This window comes from Mya arenaria, chromosome 8 (assembly GCF_026914265.1).
Source record: "Mya arenaria isolate MELC-2E11 chromosome 8, ASM2691426v1".
In the NCBI taxonomy this organism is placed as follows: Eukaryota; Metazoa; Mollusca; class Bivalvia; order Myida; family Myidae; genus Mya; species Mya arenaria.
Window position 1 is genome coordinate 17,035,945 of NC_069129.1, and position 22,878 is coordinate 17,058,822.

Genomic DNA, 22,878 nt, shown 5'->3' on the forward strand with positions numbered 1-22,878 from the left:
GTTAGTCTTCTATTAATTATCGAGTATTTAGCGTGTATATATAATTAAATATAAACAAGTTCAGTTTTATATCATCTAAAAATAGTTTTAAAGGTTGGGAACATACGAGTAAAATAGTATTGATTGTACATTCTTTGAAAGTTCAAAAACGCCCCGGCAGATCAATCATGAACGAAAATGCGGCGGGTAAAATTATAAGTATGGTCGCTGATTTCTGCCGGCAAAAATGTGAAAACATGCCATATGGCAGGGCGAAAATACGAATTTTTGCACCGCCACTTGGCGCATTTTTGCCTTTTAGCCCACCACTTGACTCGACAATGCTGTTTGCACCAACTGGGGAGGCGAAAAGACGGATGTGCGCCAATTGTAGAGGCGCTCGATATATTTTGTGCGCCGGCACTTTACGTATTTCCGAATTATCTCATTTTCGTCCGGCATTACCGCACTGTTGCATTTTCGCAATATCGTCGCAAAATGTGAAAAACATGAAATGGAAGAAATCAGCCACCATATATAACATGTATAAGCGATGAGTTAGATCGCACTGTAAAGATGGGTCTCCTTTTTATATATCAGCGGCTGTTTTGCTCATTAACACACAGAGGTTTATTATTTATGTAAGTTAAGATTATTTATGGCATAATCTGAAATCAAAATAAACTATATGCGACATTACGGCTCACTTGCGTCGCATAAAGTTCGCGTGAACTGGCATATTATAATAATAATAATAATAATAATAATAATAGTAATAATAATAATAATAATAATAATAATAATAATAATAATAATAATAATAATAATAATCATAATTATAATAATAATAATAATAATAATAATAATAATAATAATAATAATAATAATAATAATAATAATAATAATAATAATAACTGTAATAATGATAATAATGATAATAATAATAATAATAATAATAATAATAATAATAATAATAATAATAATAATAATTATAATCATAATAATAATAATAATAATAATAATAATAATAATAATAATAATAATAATAATAATAACTGTAATAATGATAATAATAATAATAGTAATAATAATAATAATAATAATAATAATAATAATAATAATAATAATAATAATAACAATAATGATATATGCAAACATGTATTCAATATGGCCTTCAAAGAAAAGAGACAAAAGAAATGACATTATTCTTAAAAATAAGTCACCTGTCATTGTTTCAACTAAAAGATACATTTACATGTAAGACTATTCAAGATTATGTTAATAAATGAATTCATACTTAAACATTCACTGACAGAAACTCAAAGGACATGACTATATAAATTACAAATTTCAATATGTAAGTTTACACATCGCCACGAACTATATAAATTATATATGCGTTACGGTGCCTCGTGTACAGTTTGTCGACGGACTGAATGCCATGAACTCTATGTGGCACAACATTGAACAAGCAAGTTATAGTTTGGCGCCAACTAATCAAAGCGTAAAACACATCATGTCAACATTGTAAATATCCCACTCGTGGATGCGCTATTCGTGAAGTTTAGCTTGTGGCGCTCACTGGGTGAAATATATTCCCATTGTACGCTAAAACCGTCAATCAAATACTCTCTGTCCAATTAAACAAAAAAGAGATTTTATTATACATCGCAATGTCAGGTAAGTCACGAACAGCGCAGTGATGATTGCATGTGACGTAATAAGTCGTTTGATAACGTGACGTCATAAATAAAACGAAATGACGTCACTATCTCCAGGGCGAAAAGTTTGCAGACGATGGAGTACGCTGAAATCATCATAAACAACTCATGTAAGTTAATATAATTATACTTTACGAACAATTTGCACTAGTTGAACAATAATCAATAAATAAATAAATATATAAATATATTAATAAATAAATACTGCGAAAACATTGTAGAAAAAAAACATTATTAAAAACAGTAGATCTTGTTGTATAGTGTTGTAGCTGATACCATGCATGATATACAGTGCAGTACACATTTAAGATGCACTCTTTCTCCCAGATAAGTTATACCACAAGTTATTCTTTTTTTTAATTTACCAAAAAGGATGAATACATATCGAAAACAATGGTTCTTATGAAGGATACTTTGTTGAATTTGAAAGAAAGGTGCAGAAAGCAAGATATTTCTACCTCATTAGTCAAAAGACAATAGTTGATAACTGTAAATCTTTTGGCATTCACCAGTCATTTAATATTTTTATGTGTTTTCAGCTATTAAATACACGGTTACAATCTTGTAATCAGAAATTATCATTTTCAATAAATACAAAATTTAGTAAGTAGTTTAAGGTTTATCAGTCGAAATTTATGTTTGTTATAAATGTGTAGTAGTAGTAGTAGCAGTAGCAGTAGCAGTAGCAGTAATAGCAATAATAGCAATAATAATAGCAGAAGTAGTAGTAGTAGTAGTAATAATAATAATAACAATAATAATAATAATAATAATAATAATAATAATAATAATAATAATAATAATAATATTAATAATAATAATAATAACAATAATAATAATAATAATAATAATAATAATAACAATGAAAACAAATTATAATAATAATATATGAGAATTCGTCATTTCAATATATATTGCAAAATGATACCGAATTATTTTTTATTCATGAATTTAGACTTGTCCAGATTTAAAACAGTGATTTATTTGTTTTGAAACATATTTCTGTGTTTTTATTCATTTAACAAAACACGTTTGACTGTGTACATTTGTAAGTTTGTTGAGTAGAATTATACCATGGAAACTACTGGGACAAGCCCAGCCCAGCCGCCTGATATTGAACCAAAATCTTGGTCATAGTCAAATTACCAATCCCCGACAGATACCAATTTTAATAGTATATCGAAAAATAAGTTAATACATTGATTTGCATCGATAAGTCTTCGATTAATACAGCCCTGTCGATCTATCATACGTCGCTTTATCTTTCCTTTTCACACCACTTCCGGCCTTTCAATTTCCCTGTATTTGGATTCAGAGGCGGCATGGACGCGAAGCGACTCCACCGGCAGCAGGTGCGCGTGGAGAACGAGAGACAACAGTTACGGAAACATCAAGACACAATATATGATGACACAAGCATGTAGGCTGTTTAGTAAATATTTTCTGAAGTTAAAACTTTAACATACATGCATGTCGTATTTTAAGACTACTGAATATCACGTGTTGGTGATCTGACCGTGAGTTAGAAAGATCTTCAGATCAGGAAGATAAACTCTTTAATTCTTCAAAAAAAACATGTAGATGCATTTACAAATGACAGTCTGATAACGATGCAAATAGACTATCGAATTATCGTTATTATTTTCGTATGTAAATAACACAGAAATTACGCCATTATGTATTAAAATAAATTAACACTTCATATCAAATTAAAACAATACTTTATAGAGGACCGGAACTGTTTACCATATATCGCGATCCTAAAATATAAGAAATGTTATTCATTTTTTCAGTTTCTGAAATATAAGATCTGTTTATCGTATTTCCAGGTCCTAAAACATAAACAAGTTAGCCGTATTTCCAGGTTCTAAAAGATAAGAAGTAGTGGCCATATTTCCAGGTTCTAAAATATAAGAAGCATTGGCCGTATTTCCAGGTTCTAAAAGATAAGAAGTATTGGCCGTATTTCCAGGTTCTAAATGATAAGAAGTATTGGCCGTATTTCCAGGTTCTAAATGATAAGAAGTATTGGCCGTATTTCCAGGTTCTAAATGATAAGAAGTATTGGCCGTATTTCCAGGTTCTAAAAAATGAAGTATTGGCCGTATTTCCAGGTTCTAAAAGATAAAGTATTGGCCGTATTTCCAGGTTCTAAATGATAAGAAGTATTGGCCGTATTTCCAGGTTCTAAATGATAAGAAGTAATGGCCGTATTTCCAGGTTCTAAAAGATAAAGTATTGGCCGTATTTCCAGGTTCTAAATGATAAGAAGTATTGGCCGTATTTCCAGGTTCTAAAAGATAAAGTATTGGCCGTATTTCCAGGTTCTAAATGATAAGAAGTATTGGCCGTATTTCCAGTTCTTAAAAATAATAATAGTTGGCCGTAGTTCCTGTTCTTAATATAAAAAAGTGTTGGTGGTATTTTTAAATTCTAAAAGATAACTGTTAGCCGTATTTCAAGTTCCTTAAAGATAAGAACTGTTGGCTGTCATGATGTTATCTCAAGTTCCTTAAAGATAAGAACTGTTGGCGGTAATCTCAAACTCCTTAAAGATTGGAAGTGTTGGCCGTATCTCAAGCCCCGTAAAGATAGGAACTGCTGTCCGTATCTCAAGTCCCGTAAAGATAAGAACTGTTGGACGTATCTCAAGCCCCTTAAAGATAAGAACTGTTGGACGTATCTCAAGCCCTGTAAAGATAAGAACTGTTTGACCTATCTCATGCCCCTTAAAGATATAAAACAATTGGCCGTTTTATCAAACTCCTTAAAGATAAGAACTGATGGCCGTCTCTCAAGCCCCATAAAGATAGGAACTGTTGGACGTATCTCAAGTTCCTTAAAGAAAGGAAGTGTTGGTCGTATCTCAAGCCCCTTAAAGATAAGAACTGTTGGCCGTATCTCAAGCTCCTTAAACTTAAGAACTGTTGGCCGTTATCTCAAGCTCCTTTAAGATAAGAACTGTTGGCCCAAACTCCGCGCAGTGTTACTTCCTTTGCAGTACAGTAATCACTGCCTTCACAAATATCACGTGATGATAGAAACGGCACGTGATTGCAATTTACAAAATGGACGGAACACCTTTAAAAGAAATTCCAGCAACATGTTTCATTTGTTTAGAAAATAAACGATTTTATTCCATAAAAGGAAAAAATGCAAAACGTTCGATACATGTCTGAATAGCTAACAACACATCCATGTTGATATTGTAATTTGTAAATCCTACTTTCAATTTGAAAAAAGACCGAACATTTCCGAATGTTTTTTTTAATTGTTATTTTTTTTATAAAACATATTATGCCTATCAACTGGCGTAAAGTAATTATTTAAGAAAGGATATAAGAATAAATATATATGATTAAAAAAAATGCCATTAAAAGTTTTCATCCAATTTTGGATGAAAATCTTGTGGTGGCAGTGTTACTGTACTGTTTACAAAGGGAAGTAACCCTGCGCGGAGTTTGCTGTTGGCCGTATCTCAAGCTCCTTAAAGATAAGAACTGTTAGCCGTATCTCAAGCTCCTTTAAGATAAGAACTGTTAGCCGTTATCTCAAGTTCCTTAAAGATAAAAAAGTGTTGGCCGTATCTCCAGTTCCTTAAAGATAAGAACTGTTGGCCGTATCTCAAGTTCCTGAAAGATAAGTAGTGTTCACCGTATTTTCAGTTCGAAGGCCCAGGAAAAGATACGGAAGCAACATGAGCGACTTGAAAACGAGAAAAAGCATCTCAAGGAAAACTCCTTTCTCACAAAGGTACGTTAAACAGACATTCGTTGTGATCGTTAATGGGGGAGTTATTTCCTTTAGATTGAAAGGCTACTTTTTCAGTCGTTAAAGATAAACTATTCTTTAACGGGGCATTCTTTCGAATAATTCAAATACCGCAATCTCAGTCGTTAAATGAGCATTCAGTTATTTTGTTTAATGACATCCATTTCGATTACATATGCCATGGGCAACTCTCTCAATCGTTAAAGGCACATTATGTCAATTTATTAGAGGGACATTCCGGATCATTAAAGAGACGTTTCCTTAAGATCGTTAAAGGCTCAATCGTTCGTCATGTGTCTGAAAGACATTCCTTCGGATCTTTTAAGAGTCACTCTTTAATTCGTTTAAGTCGCTTTTCACCTAGGCGACCTGGGTTCGATTCCCGTCCTGGGCGAATGTGAGTTTGTTTTGCGGTCACAAAGCCGGACAAATGGGTATTCTCCGGGTACTCCGGTTTTCCCCACAACACAAGACCACACTCTCGCGCAACATCGTGCCAACGAGAGTGATTAATATAATGTTGAAATAACTTGTTTCACAATCGTTGTAAAATAAAAAAAAAGTTTAAACTATCATTCTGTTAATTTGTTAACGTGTTTACTCATTATTTATTTAGATGGGCTCACAGTCAGTCATTAAATGGCTTCAAAATAGATTCTTTAAAGGGGGGAGGGGGTCCGTCTCTTCGCGCGGCGGATCTGTGGGGTCATAGTAAAGCACTTGCCAATCAACCAAGAGCTCGCAGTTTCGATTTTAAGTCTCACCACTAAAAAATATACGAAGCGTCTTGCGAAAATCTAGGAAAGCCTAACCGGGGTTACATCCTGTCTGTGCACTTTGACCAATAACCTTACAAGACTCAAACTCTCACCAGGGGTGACCTCACGCCCGTTGCTAGTCCTGGCCCCAATTTCTCGAAACTTCTAAAGCTTAACAGGCTTAAGTCCCTTTTTTCAAATACCCAAAATACATACTGAAAATTAATTTTGATAAATGAAAAATAGTTTATTCTGATAATCATACAGATTATTCCTACATTATTTCTAAAAATTCTTGAAGAAGTAAATATAACACATTTTATAGAACAACAAAAATAGTGAGATTAGCTTAATCCTGTTATAAGGGACTTAAGAAGTTTCGAGAAATTGGGCCCGGGGGCATCGTTAAATAAAAGTACAACGTTAAACAGTGCGTGTGTATACCACGTAATAAATTGCGTCATAAATGCTGCGTCGAAGGGCAACATTTTGCTTCGAATGAAGACTTAAAACAAAGATAACTTCACTGTTTCTTCATCATTTAAATGAAACATAGCGTAGTCTACGTCGCTTACGGGGCCTCGCCTTCGGTCATTTACCAGAGTTTGATTGAGAGTTGAGTTTGTTAAAACACTTCGTTAAACCTTTCCACAAAACGGCCGTCTGACGGGGCACTGTCAAAACAATATTTTGGAAACAGGTTTATCGAAGTGTTTGATGAAACTAATCACCTTATCAAACTCCGGTAATAAAACGAAGGCGGTGCTCTTTAAACGGCAAAGACTGCCCTTTGTTTTATTTAAATGGAGTAGTAAAAGAAAAGTTATCTAAGACTTTGTTTTCATTTAAGCAAAATGTTGCCTTCCGATGTAGCATATATGACGTAATTTATCACGTGGTATACACACACTGTTAAGGGTTAGTTAGGTAAAGGACAATCTCCGTGGCCTAGTGTTTAAGGCGTCCGCCTTGGGAGCGGGAGGTCGTGGGTTCGATCTCGGGCCGCGTCATACCAAAAGACGTTAAAAGTTGGTACAAGTAGCTCCCTTGCCAGGCGTTCGGCATTTAAAGGGTAGTGCTTGGAAAAGTGGTGTACTTAGTACTGGTTGAATCTAGGAAAGTTGTATCCACTGTATCGGTGCTTTAACACCGAACACGTTAACCAACCGATAGGTCTCTTAGCAAGGAGCTAGGGTATCGCACCCGGATCTCTTGTATCTCACTGTTTCTTCACATCTTCCAATGTCTGTATTTGCTGTCACTTCTATCTCATGTCACTTATGGCATTTAAACACAATTTAAGTCGGTGATGGCGTCACGGCGGGGTCAAGCCATAATACAGCCAATGGGCGCGGGCAGACCTTGATAAACTCAAATAAACAAACAAGACAATCTCTCAGCTCAGTTGGGTAATCGGCTCTACATCCACCCCATTAAGGGTCGATCCATCAGCCCCTTAATTATAAATACCTACAATAAACAATGACTCAAGTTCAGAGCTCGTCCATATATTTTCATATCATCCATACAATAATAGTTTTATGATCCATTATAGGACAGACAAATGCTGCCAGAAAAACAACCTCGTGAAAACAAACCCAAGTCAAAAAGGCAAGTAGTATAAGAGCCAACAGTTTTCCAACCTAATTAATTTTAACAGGAGCATTTTACATTTAAAAGAAACGGATATGTTCGAATATATTAACACATTTTCCAAACCTTAATTATATATAAATGATGTAGTTCTCTAACTAAAACGCAGATGGAAGTTATATACGGAGAAAATTGCCTTAACCGTCCTTGGACCGTTGTAAAAACAATATTAAATAAAAAATTTGCAAGAAACATTAGTAAATAAAAAACACAGCGATATAGAATTTAACACGATTTTAAACTCTTGCAGTTGCCACAGCAAACCGGAAACCAAATCTCGGCTTTTCGACTTTGAAAAATCCGCGCCACGCAGCAGACGACAACTTCAAAACACCTCAGACACACCAATATCTGCGTCATCGTCTAGGAACGTGACTCCCATGGCAACGCACGCGATTGACACGCATACTGCGAACTATCGCGATATTGTGGATAACGTGGCCATAGGTCAGCGAGGGCAAAAGGACCAGCAAACCCCACAGGACCAACAACACCGTCATAACCAACAGCAGCAGCAACTACAACAGCAGCAGCAACAACAACGGCATCATCAACAGCAGCGGCCAATTCAACAACAGCAACAAGAAGCTTCAGGATCTGTGAAGAAATTCAGTGGTACGGCTGAAAATACACATGTTCAATCACCATTTTGATATTCATTATAGCAATGATTTAACTATTATTATTCCTTTTGTTTTAAAGGTACTAGCTTTATGAATTCCTAATAATGTTCATCTATGGTTTACTGTTTATAATACAAATGCTATCTGCCACTACATGTGCACATATATATTACAAACAGGATATCATGATGGTATAAATGCATGTTACGATGCATTTGTGTTTGCTTTCAGAAATAGAAAAGGAGGCACACTTTCGAGCTGCCCACCAGTCCAGGCGCCAAAGCCTACCGGCTGATCACAAAGGTTAGTGAAATGAAGCCCTCCTGCGTTCATATATCATGAATATAAAAAAAGAAAAACGTGTGATCAATCCTAACATATCAAAATGTTCATGTATTAATGTTTGTTTTTGTCTTAGGGTGACTACTCGGCTAAGTGTGTCTGAATGCGTTCAATCTTATAAAAAATGATTAGTGCTCACTCGATGTAATATGTCACTATCTGGAACATTTCTCTTACTGAAATTATATATCTGAAATTCGTCAGGATGTCGCGCAAAAAACATACAGACAGCTCATAAGCATGATCACAGTTTTAATGGTTGTTGAAAAATTCAACATGTAAAAATGTTAAAACTTCTTTTAAAAAATTGTTCTTTAACAGTGAAATTCCTTGAGCGAAACGAGAATCCCGAGAGTTCCTTCCATTCCCACCCCTACTCCGGGGCCGGGGGGCGGCGAGGGTCACTTCGCCGGGGGTCTCTGAAGGATTCTGCACCAATACCGGAAATCCGGTTGAATGACCCGGAAACGGCGGACAAGGACATGCTGAAGCTCAAGCAGCTGTACAACCAGGCCATTGAGACCGTACAAAACGCGGACGAAACCACCATTTTGGAGGATAGACGTATGAGCCAGACCAAAGGACTCCGGGTATAAAATCTAAAATCTATTTTATCAGATGTTTATTAATTGTCGTCTGCATGTAAGTTAAAAAAGGAATGTCAAGGACTCCGGGTATACAATCGTAAATATATGTAACAATGCACCATTCAATTGTTACCACGCCCACCCACAGGTCCGGGGATAGCCGGGGAAATGGGCCGTGGTTTTACCTTTCAGGTGGCCCCTCAGTGCCGTGTGAATGCGGTGGTTTTGTCTTCGCGCCAAAATAGAGGAGGATTGGCCTAACATAGGGTCCCTTGGGTGCGGGGCATTTGGCGGGGATTTTACCAGCAGTTCGTCCCTGCAGAGCGGGGATTTTACCCGGGCTTGGCTGGACCGAAAGTCATAGTCCCCGCTATTCTCCGGGCCTGGGCGGGGGGGGGGGGGGGGGACGTGGTTATAATTGACTGGTGCACCAGATGTTTGTTAATTGTCGTCTGCATGTAAATTAAAAAAGGATGTCAAGTTCTGATATAGTGGCGCAACGTTTCGTTACGTTTTACATTTGCTTATATTTCAAAGGATATAAAACAGTTTGCATATATATATTCTAAATTGTTAAAAATTTGTTATGTTCTCAAATGAACACTTTGCTTAGTCATCGATCGTTTTACATCATAGCACCAAATGGTGATGCACTTTATCAAACGTTCCTAGAGTGTTCTTATTGAATCTGTAATTGTTTCCTTACATACATACAGTCACGACGGTTGTCGGACGCCGACCCGGCTTCTGTGTTGGACATACACGCCATTAAAGAGTTGGAGATGATTCTAAACGAGGCCAGGAACTACTCCAACAGGTTAGATATGAGTTATATATCCAGCTGTAAAAAACAAATCGTATGTTAACATATTATTGATGCGTAGTTCGGATATCTTTTATCTGGAATATTGATTTTCACTCATTCCTTTACAAAAAGCAATGGAACAAAATTGAATGCAGGATGATCTTAGATAGTTAACATAAACGTAGAAACATACATACCTGAAACTATCTTTTATTTGTAAAGTGAACATTTTAAAATATGCTACTGTTTTGCTTTTTTTCTAGCATAAGTACCATGTGTTATTACACACCCAAGTTTCTCATATAGGATTTCGACAACAGAGCACGAGCAGATCAATTGTAGGCGGTTGGGTACGAACCGGTCCTAAATTTGTCCCAGTTAAACTTCTTATGTCAATGAGAGGGTAAAATAAACAATATATCCCAAAATGCATCATTTTAGTCTAAAATAACCAAACCGTTCGTTTGAGAGCACCCAAACCTCACAACCACCATCTAAACCAACATATATATTTATGAGTACTCTCTTAAAAGTATGGGTTGAGTTCATTTGTTTCGAGTAATTGACAAACTAGGATAGGAATTGAAAAATGTCATTTATTCACATTAAATGACGTATATGGTTACAAACGAACAATATACATGGCCGAAACAAAGTTGGAGGTAAATTAAACATCCTCCAATAGAACATATTAAAGAATACAAAATGCATGATGTAAGTCAAAAAGTAAGATGACAGTATAGCAAAATGCATGACTGATTGTGTGAAAAACAAAATATGTACAACATGAATAAAAAGAATTAAAAATTAATATGAACACAAACAGGCACGGCTTATAAGCGAAAAATGAAAGGACTATATTTGGTATGATACCGTGAAAACAAACTGGCCTATTAAGTGGGTGAGGTAGGGTGTGATTAAAAGCTTGTGAAAATACTGCGTAATCCGGGTTTGCATAAATTATCTGTGAAATTATTACGTTGTGAGATCAGCGAGACGAGACGGTTAAATAATACTATCAAAATTGGAAACTCGGTACTTATAATTTACTGACTGATGAGTTAGATCCCTTGAAAGTATCATAAATAAATTTATTTCTTAGGCAATAAATTGATTTTTTTGTTTCTGGCGAGGAGGAAGCAAGTCTAAAGTTGCGCATCCAAGTTGCGCCTCTTACGCAACATCCCTGATCTACAGCTAGAGAAGAGCAAGTGATCCGCCACCTTAACCACGTGATAGCCCATGTGCGTTAAACATACATTCACGTGTCACGTTTCTCCCACAGGAAGCCGATCACAGAGGACCACCATCGCCTAGACGTGGGTTCCAACCGCGCCCAAAAGAAGCGTATCGAACACCTGGAGCAAGTTCTCCGCCGCCTTAACCACTCGACAGAACAAGCGGACATTGAACCGGAAAAGGTAAATGCTATTTCAGCGGCCCATATATATGAACAATAATTGGTACAATGTAGTAATATTGTCAATATAGGACATTGATGATAATATTGAACGCGAGTGGGCAATATAGAAAACATGGTTAATCTACAGACGATATCAGAGATCGAAAATGTTTAGTAACCTGATTGCGCTTATGGAGCTCAAAAAATGATTGTCAATTTTACTGAGTCAATAATATTGCAAATTTTATTGATGGATGGGCCTCAATAATAGTTCATCGTAAGCTCGTCTGTGTATCGAGGCGAAACGTCTGTAATTTTAATTGCCTATTTGGCAATACTCGTTGTCATTGTCTTGCAAATAATTATTTGGAAATTAGTTTAAAACTGTTAGTAGAAATGTTTGTTGGTGTGAAACTTATTACACAGCTATGCATATATGTAGCAGAGCTAATACATCGTCCGTCCGTCCGTCTTCCGTCAACAGTTGCTTCAAACGACTTCTTCTCCTAAACCACCTAGCCAATGTAGATGAAATTTCACTGGGATGTTCCTTGGGTGGTGCCTTTTTAAATTTGTTCAAGGAAATGAATTCCAGAACTATACTTGCCATGGCAACCGATCGGAAAAAAACTTAGAGCTAGCCTAGAGCTTATATATTTCGTGTGTAACATTAGATTGTAGTCCTCTATCAATAATATTCAAATCATGTCCCTGGGGTCATAATAGAACACTAACCCTTACCTGTCACGTGATTACATAAAGATATATAGGGAAAGCTTTTAAAATATTATTGCCCGAAACAGCTAGGCCCAGGCCCTTGAAATTGCATATGTAGTATTATATGGTGGTCCTCTATCAAGGTTGTAAAATTTATGCCCCTGGGTTTAAAATTGGCTCCACCCGAGGATCACGTGTTTAATATAGGAATATATAGTTTATAGCAAATACATTTTATTGTGTAAGATGTTTGAGACTTTAAAAGGAGACTATCTTGAATGTTACCAAAGTAACAACTATTTATTGTGTTAAATCAATTTGAAGTTAGTTATTCGGCTGAATTTGATAAGAAACTTTAGCCAGTAACGCTTAAAACTATTTGGGTGCATTCGTCCCAAGGGTAAAGTATATTTCAGATCCTGCAATGCAGCTACCTGCGTCTGTCCAAGGCAAACGTGGAGACCCTGGAGTCAATGATCCGCGAGAAAGGCATCGACCCCGGCATCCACATCCATTCTGACGTCACCGACATTGACATCTGGGACGGCATCCAAGATGAGCGGACAGACCTTCGCAAGGCTGCGGAAGAGGAGGCGACCGCCGCTGCTGCCAAGGCGGAGCGATTCAAAAAAGCGAAACGCTCGACGAAACCAATTCACGATTAAAGCAAAATTGACGTTAAATTAAGGAAATAATGTTTACTTGAACTACCCTGAGTTTATATGTTACTTGTTAATTGTTTTAAGAGAAGAATATATCTTAGCACATCATCAGGTCTTTTTTTTGCTTTTTTAAGTTATTGCAGTTTATTATTCTATTCCAATGTGGTGTTCTATTCCAATGAGTCGTTGGAATCTTATGGTATTTAAATTAAATATGTATGTCCAACGCAGAAGCCGGCTCGGCGTCCGACGACCGTCGTGACTGTATGTACGTAAGGAAACAATTACAGATTCAATAAGAACACTCTTGGAACGTTTGATATAGTGCATTACCATTTGGTGCTATGATGTTAAACGATCGATGACTAAGCGAGATGTTCGTTTGAGAACATAACAAATATCTTAACAATTTAGAATATATATATGCAAACTGTTTTATATCCTTTGAAATATAAGCAAATGTGTTAAATGAAATAAATAGAAGACGAGGTAGAGTTTGATAACACATACAAAGGCATTACCAAGTACTTGCCAAGTGCATAGCATGTAAGGCGGTAGTGGTTGGACCAATAATTGCGAAGAATACTCTTGGTAAGATATATAAAGGAGAGAGGAGAAATTTCGACTGAAGCAGTTTGTGGATGGGAGTATGTCGAGTCAATGAGTTTGGGGAGGAGATAATGCTTGGGAGGGGAAATGTCGACATTAGCAGTTCGAAGAGGGGAGAATGTCAAATATAGGAAATTGGGAGAGGGGAGGAGGGTACGTGACTTAAGAAGTTCGTTGAGCGGACAATGTCAACTAAAGAAAAGAAGGGAGGGGAGACTGTCGCCGAAAGGAGTTTAGGGGGGGATAATCATTTAATGCCGACGAAAGGAGTTTGGGGAGGGGCGAATGTTGACGAAAAGAGTGTTGGCGGGGGGGGGGGGCGAATGTCAACGGCAGGAGTAAGGGGAGGGGCTAGTGTCGATGAAAGATGGTTGGGGAGGGGCGAACATCGACTTAAGCAGTTTTGGGGATGGGGATGTAAGAAGAAAAAAGTGTGTTCACATGCATTTCCGGAAAAAAAATTGGGTGCAAAAAACATGAGCTAGTCCCTTTAAATGCATGTAGCTTCTTATGAACATTCTGATTTATTTAAATTGCCTGTGGTAAGGGAAATGTACAGATAAAAGGAGCGTGGGATGTGAGAGGTGGGGGTTGGAGAGAAAAATAGAGGAATAAAGTGAAAATTGAGGTAAAAGGCCGGGGATGGGGGATAAGATACGGACGAAGCGGACGGATACAATGCCACATTTTCATTTATTGATGGTTAGACCTTCTTTTACTTTCATCAAAAAGTGTCTATGTTGAAATGAAAAGTTATTCCATGTGCTAAAACAATTTATTTCAATGGTGATGCTTAAGGACCAGTGCGTAACAGAGTTATGGTACTTGTAAGTTTGAAGCTGAAATCTTTTAAGTGTTACATATATAAAGAACAAACTACTACTAAAGACTAGAGAAATTAAACCCTACCCAATAGTCAGAACTGTGGGACCACTTACCACTGGTTTCGCGCATTTCGGGTACAAAATTACTCTTGTGGCGAATATCCAATCAACCGGTCGGGGTAAAATTCCTCCTTTGGCTTCAAAATGTTGTTTAAGTCTCACATGGGGATGTGACAGGGTTAAGTCATAATGCTGCTATTATAGGGCGCTGGCAGACCTTCATAAACTCAACAACAGCAACAGCAAGAAAAAACATTACAAAAGTTGACGAGCAGACAGACAGACGGACGGACAGGCAGACGGACTGACTGGTTGAAAATTATTGGGTCATACATATATTAGTTGTTCGAGGCCCTAATAATTATATAATCATATAGCCAATAGGAAAAATATAACAATACATTTGTACGTTCAGCCCTTTCAATAAAGGAGCAAAATGATCCATGTATAGTATAAGTTAAACATCGGAGTACATGTCACAGGTTAGATTGGTACATAGTCATCTGAAATGTGTAATTGTCTGTAGTGTCATTGTTGCTGTGTCTGTTTCTGTAACTTTATATGTGAATTCACATTTCATCTTATCGCCTCTCATTTACCCATCTGCATGCATTTCCTATGTTTAGTTTACTGCACGATGACCGTTGTTTTAACACCAGTTTTCGCATGCGCAGTTCATATATTTACTTCGGATAGGCGCAATCTGTCCCTTGTACCAAGGCAGTAAATATCCTTATTTCACATACTGGGTTAAAAAAGTGAAGTATATAGAAAATGTATGTTCTTATTTTGTGTATTATGATTGTTATTTTCTGTGCATTAATATTTGTCTGTGTATTTATTCGATGTTGGCAGTTTATACATTTACATCGGATAGGCGCGAGCTGTCCCTCGTCCCATGGCAATAAATATACTTATTACCACATATATTGTGCCCATATCTACTAAAGAGAATCCAACATAAGTCTTGATATACATATAATGGTTATAGTTATTAAATATATATATAACCGTATTTATATACATGTATATCAGGGAGAGGACACTTGTATCTTTCAGATTATCGATTATAATCGAAAAATGATAGAATAGCTGGCATCGTCGACTATTGCTAGGCAATTAGCCAGACTCGATAAATGGAAGTAAACTAGGGTGTCCTTTAAATTGATACTCCGTTGAAGATGCTTTGTAATAAATGCTTGATCCACAGAAAAATCATTAAGGACAAGTTAGAAGATGCGTTAGAAGTACCAAGTTAAACACTTCTCAAAGGCCTAGTTTAAGGAATGTTTAGCATGATGATCCCCTGCTGTGCATATCCTGCTAATTGCACTGGTGTCACAGTAGGGGCCAATTTCCTGTGTATTCGTTTATTGGCTCAGGGTCATTTAGGGTCCATTTTCTATCTTAAAATATCCCAAACTGCACAGAAGGATACTCAGGTCAGAGATCTGATAAGACAATTAGGCAATAAGATTAAAGTCAATTAACAGAGGTTGTGTACAAATACACGTTTTTATTGTTTGTTTTTTTGTTGTTGTTGTTTTTTTTATGTTTTTTGTTGTTGTTTTTTTGTTGTTGTTGTTTTTTTTTGTTTTGTTTTTTTTTTTTTGGGGGGGGGGGTACTAATAGAAGGCTTAACTAGGTCTTTAAGATAATATGCTAATTGGAAGTGTTTGCATGAACAATATTCTATCATTAATCGTTCTATTTTAAAACAACGCTTCATAAGGTGTATTCGTTTAAAGTGACACTCGTATTTAAAATCAGTACATACACATGTTTAACAAACATACATTTTGAGTGATAAACCATAAAATACTTACTAAATAATGCATTTATGGAAAAAATAATTCACGAGATTGTAATAATAGCTTGACACGCACAAATATTAAGTGACTTGGTCCTAAAAGATTTACAGTGATCAACTATCGTCTCATAATGTAAAAATACCGTGTTTGCTGCGCCTTTTGATTCAAAGTAAATACGGTATCCTTCAAAAGCACCGTTGGTTTCGATATTTATTTCAATTGTTGAGGACAGACACAATCGTTCATGTGGCACCGCGGTCGTACACTTCCGTCATGGGAACACCGCGCGTAGTAATGCGGGAAGTAGCAGTCCGGGTCTTCGAGGCACTCGATTATTCTCTTTGCTGAAATGATAGATATTATCAGAAAGTATTCTCTTTCCGTACCATTAATTGGTATGTCACTTCCTTGCTGGATATGTAAGAGCCAGGGGCTGTTTCTGTAAAGATCTTAGTAGATTTTTGTCGTAAAATTATCTTAAGGTCATAGTTTCATTTATTTGATACATATTTGTGTGAATCAAACATTAGCCTACCTTGAAAAGGAACACAGAGTTTTGGAAATAAAACAAAAATCCATGTATTGCCTTGTGTGGCATTGATACAGATTTAAGATAATTGACGTAAAGACTAAAATGATTGAATGAAACGGTGCCCAGGTATGTAGCCAGGTATGTAGCCAGGTATATAGCCAGGTATGTAGCCAATATCAAGTCAACTAATAAGGGCAAATTATCGAGCTCATCTCATGTCTGTCTTCCTACATGGTCATTAATTCAACGGCGAAACAGTCTAATCACATTGTCTCGAAATTGTTTGGCTCGAACTCGATGTAAAAGACCGAATTTTTAAGCACTAAAAGTAAGACTTCCGCTTGGCTAGAATTTTCCAAAACTCGTGTTATTTTCGCCGGACACCGGGAGTTCAAGCCGACTGGGCTCGCCTGTAGTTAGCAAATGTGTATGACAAAGGTTGTATCTAGTAAAATAAAAGTAAAGTACAAATATATTACCGGTGTGAGAACAGACACAAACCTCGGAGTCACATGACCCCGCCTGTCCGCTCTCTGAGCAGTGGATGTGGCATTGGTGGATGTCGCAGTCCTTTCCAAACGTCAACCCTAGTTAAAAGGATGGTATTTTTTAAAGGAAGAACAATAACAAAGAAAATGTCAAACAAACCATGTGGTCAGTGTTCAGAGAAGTTGTGGACCTATGTAGTAGGATGGGGGTACTGACACCTGTATGTTTGGTTAACACATACTAATCTCCTGCATCAAAAAACATGATTAACAGCTTCGTGATATATATAAACGTGTATGGACATTTCTAGGGATAAGTTTTGATTTTGAGGATAGTTTGAGCGAAACAATTTTAATCGTATTAATTGTCTTGAAATGTATTACGATTTAGTAGAAACAAACACGCAGAAACATAACTTACCTATTATGCTCAAAACGACAATAATTCCTACTGTTGTCATCCTTCAGTAGCAAATGTGTAGTTTCCAATGTAAAATGATCTTTATCTAGCGTTCAGAAAGTGAGATAAGGAGGGATGACATTCTCTCAGACTACTGCGGTCGGCAGACAGTCCTATTCACTTCTCGAAAGATAAAACAGCTTGACACTGTTAATGGTAATTGTAATTACAAAAGTTATATTCTTGAAAGTATTGTTTCGTTTATAACAAATCAACATTTCACTGGGTCTGTGCTTTGATATGTCTTTGAAGAATAAAGAAAGGCTATTATCACAAGTATACCTTGAGTAGTTTGATCTCATAAGGCAGCATGCAACAGAACGACATCACACAAGATAATACCGGAAAATGTTACGAAGCCCGAGACGCCACAACTACAGTCGTTCGATAACAGGCTGGTGACCCTGGGCCGCGTCATGACACCGTGCGGGGCACTTTTAAATGTGAATTCCATCGCCCTATCGAGCGATCTTCAGCCAACCTGTACACGCCGATCGATCGATAGAATGGTTCACGTCGCCCGGCAACCGCTTTAATTGTGGTTTCGGTATAATAAAATATTGCTTATATTTTTTGTTGATGATTTCAAGTGGATTTTATTTATATTTATAACGCCAGAATCAGTGAAAATAACATAAAAGTTAATGAAAGTTAATTTGGACTTTATTGGCACAAAGTTCTCTATTTTATGTATATTTTCACCATTGCGTACTACTAATGACATTTACAAATTTGTTTTTGTTCGTTGCTGGTTCCTTATTTGTTGCGTTTGGTGGTCGTAACACTCCTTTTAGAACCATCTTGTTGTTCGCCGTGATTACATCATACGTACTGACATGATGAACACAGAAATCGATTATACATTTATTGGTATGAGAAACCTGTACCATTTATATTACATTACAAGTAAAGAAAAAAAATGCATGCACAAATTATTTAGTAGAATTAATTCTACTATTGGAAACAGACATACTATCGCTCCATATATGTAATTAAATTGCAGTCATAGAAATACGGTATCATAAACGCTTAATAGCAAGTTCGTTGTTGAGACAACCTTCAATAAAATGTCTTGTATATTTGCCTTCTTTTGTCACAAACAATCTAACATGCCACGTTTAAAATCAGCAACAAGTTATTAGTTTAGTAAAAAAAGAAGTATAAGCATGTATTCATATACCGTGTTTATAATGGAATTGAAGTTGTCACAATGAAAGAGCGGTTTTGGTATGGCATTATTGCCTCATCGCACTAACATTCACCATGTACACCACGTATTGTTTACATTTTATGACAAGCCTAGAAAAAAACCTTCGTAGCACCGCAGAGCGTACTGATTTGTCAAGGCAGACTCATCACATTTACCATCCCTAAAGTAACCAGGCGCGTTTTCAATGTCAGTTGGCGGGAAAATCGTTATAGAACCGTTTACTAGTGGTACGGGTCGAGACTTTGTGTAGCAATGTAAATATTTGAGTATTTCATTGTTTAAAGGAAACATTATTGTAATGTGTAGTTTGGTCGTGAAATTGTCGTCGCTGCAACGGTACCTAATACATTCAAAATAGATTCGATTTGTCTCTGTGAATTCCAATTGCGTCTTTGAAGTGTAATAAAAGTTGTCCCACACGCTTATTCCAAATATCTGCACAATTCGGTCGGGATTTGCTTCGTACCGAGGAGAAAAGCGATCAGCTTCGAAAACCACCCTCGCCTCGCAATATTCTGTGTCGTCGGGGACAACTAGATAACTCGGGAACACGGGTTTCTTAAAATGAAACGAAGGTTGTGATATGTTTGAATTGATGCAACTCTCTTCGTCTGAATAAAAAGGGCCGTTTTCGCTGGCAATAAAGTTAGCGAAAATACTAAGTTTGTCTTCTGTAACTTCATATCTCACTGCGTCGAGAGCAGGTTGTATTTCGTCGTCGTACTCATCAAATGGAAGAGGTACAAGATCATCCATGTAGGGCACACTTACTCCATCCATCATAATTGTTTCGTATGTTTGAACACCTATAAAGCCTATCAATTTAGGATTATCCGGACAAGGAACACGGAAGCAAGCTGTTTCTGCGTCAATCACGGTTGTTGGTTTAAAATAAAGGTTAAATCTAAATCTTTCCGGCAATATAAAGGTAACAGCATTAGGCTTTATTTTCGCGTCAGGATCTGCCTCCTTTGGATTAGCATTTACAACTCTCAGTTTCATGAAACACATCGGCGCACCCGGTATCTTATCAATATTGACCCATTTGCCAGTTTCAAGTTTTGTAATTAAATCTGTAGTTAAATCAATCTGTCTTTTTCCACGGTTTGGCTGTGGTGGTGTTGTGGATTTGGCTAGAACCCATGTGCCAGACTTAGTATCGAGATTCCAAATAGCCATCCCTTTTCTAACCTTGAATGTAACTGAATCTATATGCAATGGATTACTAGCGTTGTCACGAAAGTCAAAGTTCATTACACCGTCTGAGACAAGGTTCTCTATCCCAGAGCTGGTTTGGGTAAGGAATTGGCCAGGAATAATCGGATTGTTTCCAGGATCGGTCGTGTCAATTACGGTGATGCTTACTTTCACTTGACCATTGTAAACACCACCCCCTGTAGACCGGAAGGAGTCTTTGCCTATGACAATCTGGGCATTACCACTTTCATGATCACTAGGAGTGGTAGATATTGCTAGAGTGGTTTTAATGTTTGAATCGATTTCAACTGGAATTGCTTTCTTTATCAGCTTGACTTCGACCTTTTCCGGTCCTCTAAAGCCGGATATTAAATCGATGACTTTAACTGCATCGAGATATTCACCAGTGTCATCATGAGCAAGTATTACTAGCTTCAATGTATTTGGACTCACATGTATTTTCACAATACCATCAGCACTTGATTTTCCAGCAAAAATACCGTCAGTGTGCACAGAAATATCAAACAATAGATGCCCATCCGCAGCATTCTGTATACGTGCCTCTATTAGAAATCCGTTGTCTTTACAGCAAACACATTTCTCAATTACTTCAACTTTAAATTCCGTACTCTGACCGCTGACATCGCATTCAACTATTTCTGTCAGTGTTATCGGGCAGATGTAACCATCGTCGGGACATTTTGGATGGACACGGGGATCCCGTCTACAACTCCCTGTTGGGCATTTTCCAACATTTACTTCACAATTGCCGACAAGTGTTCTGGTCAAATTGCTAGGTTCAAATTCCTCCATTATAATTGCTGGAAGTTAAAGTAATGCGTACTTAAACAAGATCTAATAACATAAACATGTTTGACGTTTATATTCAATCTTTGGTTTTGTTGTCGAATTTGTTTTGTGTTTTCATTTTCTGTACAGCGAATTACAGAATTAAAATGCATTTATTTTGTGTTAAGGATGAATGTCAAATATGTTTTATTACATGTGCTTAAGAATTGTACAATAAAAGTAAAAAAATAACGTAAATGAACTTCTATTTATTACACTTTAATGAAATCAACCCCTTGGATAGGGGTCAACATAATATATACGCACCGTTCTTGAAGGCATTTTTGAACAGCTTACTACAGCCTGCAATATGCATATAATATGTGCTAATTAAAAACAAAGGTGTATCAAATAAATATATATATATATAACTTATTATTAGATATTTTGAAAGACCTTATTATGAAAACGTTAGTATAGATGCACCAAAAAAAATTGATTTAATGCATTATTATTTCGTAGCTTACTGATTGTTTCACTTTACAGTGTTATTGATAGCTTCTTCATACTATCGATAACGACCGCTTAATTATGATTTGAGTTTGTATTAATATACATTCACATCATTACTGATTGCGAAAAAACTTACGGTCATTTGGTATCCCTTGCTTAGCTGAAAAAAATGAATATCTTTGAAAAATCAAAATATCAGTAAGGCCACACCAAATTAAGTTTCTGTTTTACGGATTTTTAAGAAAAAGAATTTGGTCGAGCGAGCGAAAAAATAATTAGAGTACTCTTTTTTTTATTTTAAAGATATAGCGAAGCGACGAGAAACGATTATGATAAAAAAAAATACTGCATTCTGAAGGCGAGCGAAAAGTTATACTTATAATTATTAAACTTCACATATTTGATGCAAATCACATTTTACTCTGATGTATGCAGGTTTTGTAAGCATGTTATTATTATTATCTATACAGGTACAGCATGGAATCATATCACCGTAGCAGTTGTTTAAAATTGAAAGAACACTCCACTTATTGTACTGTTTTGTTGTTTAAAGAATGTCACACCACCTTGAATTGTAGTTTTATACATTGTTACACACTGAGAAGTTGACACTAGGGAAAGATAGGTGTTTGTGGACCAGCAGTCTATGCGAGAGACCAAGGACACGAGGATATGTAATTTGAACATTGTTACAAGATCGAATAATCTTCTAATGTAAATTGAGTCGTCGAAACCTTATTAAATATATGTCGAGTTCACAGCATTTTACCTCAGAAGTCAGAAGTAGAGTACTAAAGGTCAACCGTCAATCACTGGACATCCAATCTTAAATTTTTCGACAGTTTGATTTATGGTCAAATCCTCAGGTACCTTTTTCACTCCGAATTATCAAATAAGATATGTTTACTGCCGTAATTGGTAAATTTAGCCGATCTAGTAAATTGTCTGACTGATGTCCAAACAAGCGGAAAATAGTATGAAACTCTACGACACAATCACGCCTTCTGCTTTCAGGGTGCCTATATTTCCTTTTTAAGTTGGCCTTATGAAATAAAATGGAATATAATCTCCTGTTAGTAATGATACGTCGAATCGCAAAACGATATCCGAAAACATTACATGTTCAAATAATTGACAGTAATTTACCACTAAATTTACTGCTTTACCATATGGTCTAAATCAATCTGATATCAGGGTCAGTTTCATGAAAGTATGGACCATCTGCATGTGTTAACACACACAAATCAGACAGTTTGGCAATGACGTTTTATCAAAGAAAATGGGAGGGGGGGGGGGGGGGGGTGGAGGGTATCGATTCCCGTTTCCGCCTAGGATGATGAAATTTGCCGGTCAATTTGACGATTT

The 22,878-nt window shown here is 36.6% G+C and overlaps 1 protein-coding gene across 1 annotated transcript in view; it reads left to right on the plus strand.

Moving 5' to 3' along the window:
* LOC128244012 (PH domain-containing protein DDB_G0275795-like) overlaps window positions 1-13,023 on the plus strand; it is a 23,940-nt gene extending 10,917 nt beyond the window's left edge. The window contains exons 2-10 of the mRNA XM_052962029.1: window positions 3,016-3,120; window positions 5,366-5,453; window positions 7,785-7,807; window positions 8,118-8,497; window positions 8,737-8,808; window positions 9,169-9,437; window positions 10,151-10,251; window positions 11,525-11,660; window positions 12,775-13,023. Of these exons, the coding sequence (XP_052817989.1) occupies window positions 3,023-3,120; window positions 5,366-5,453; window positions 7,785-7,807; window positions 8,118-8,497; window positions 8,737-8,808; window positions 9,169-9,437; window positions 10,151-10,251; window positions 11,525-11,660; window positions 12,775-13,023 (1,416 nt within the window). The 5' untranslated portion in view covers window positions 3,016-3,022. The remainder of the gene's footprint in view (window positions 1-3,015; window positions 3,121-5,365; window positions 5,454-7,784; window positions 7,808-8,117; window positions 8,498-8,736; window positions 8,809-9,168; window positions 9,438-10,150; window positions 10,252-11,524; window positions 11,661-12,774) is intronic.
* The last annotated feature ends 9,855 nt before the right edge of the window (window positions 13,024-22,878 follow it).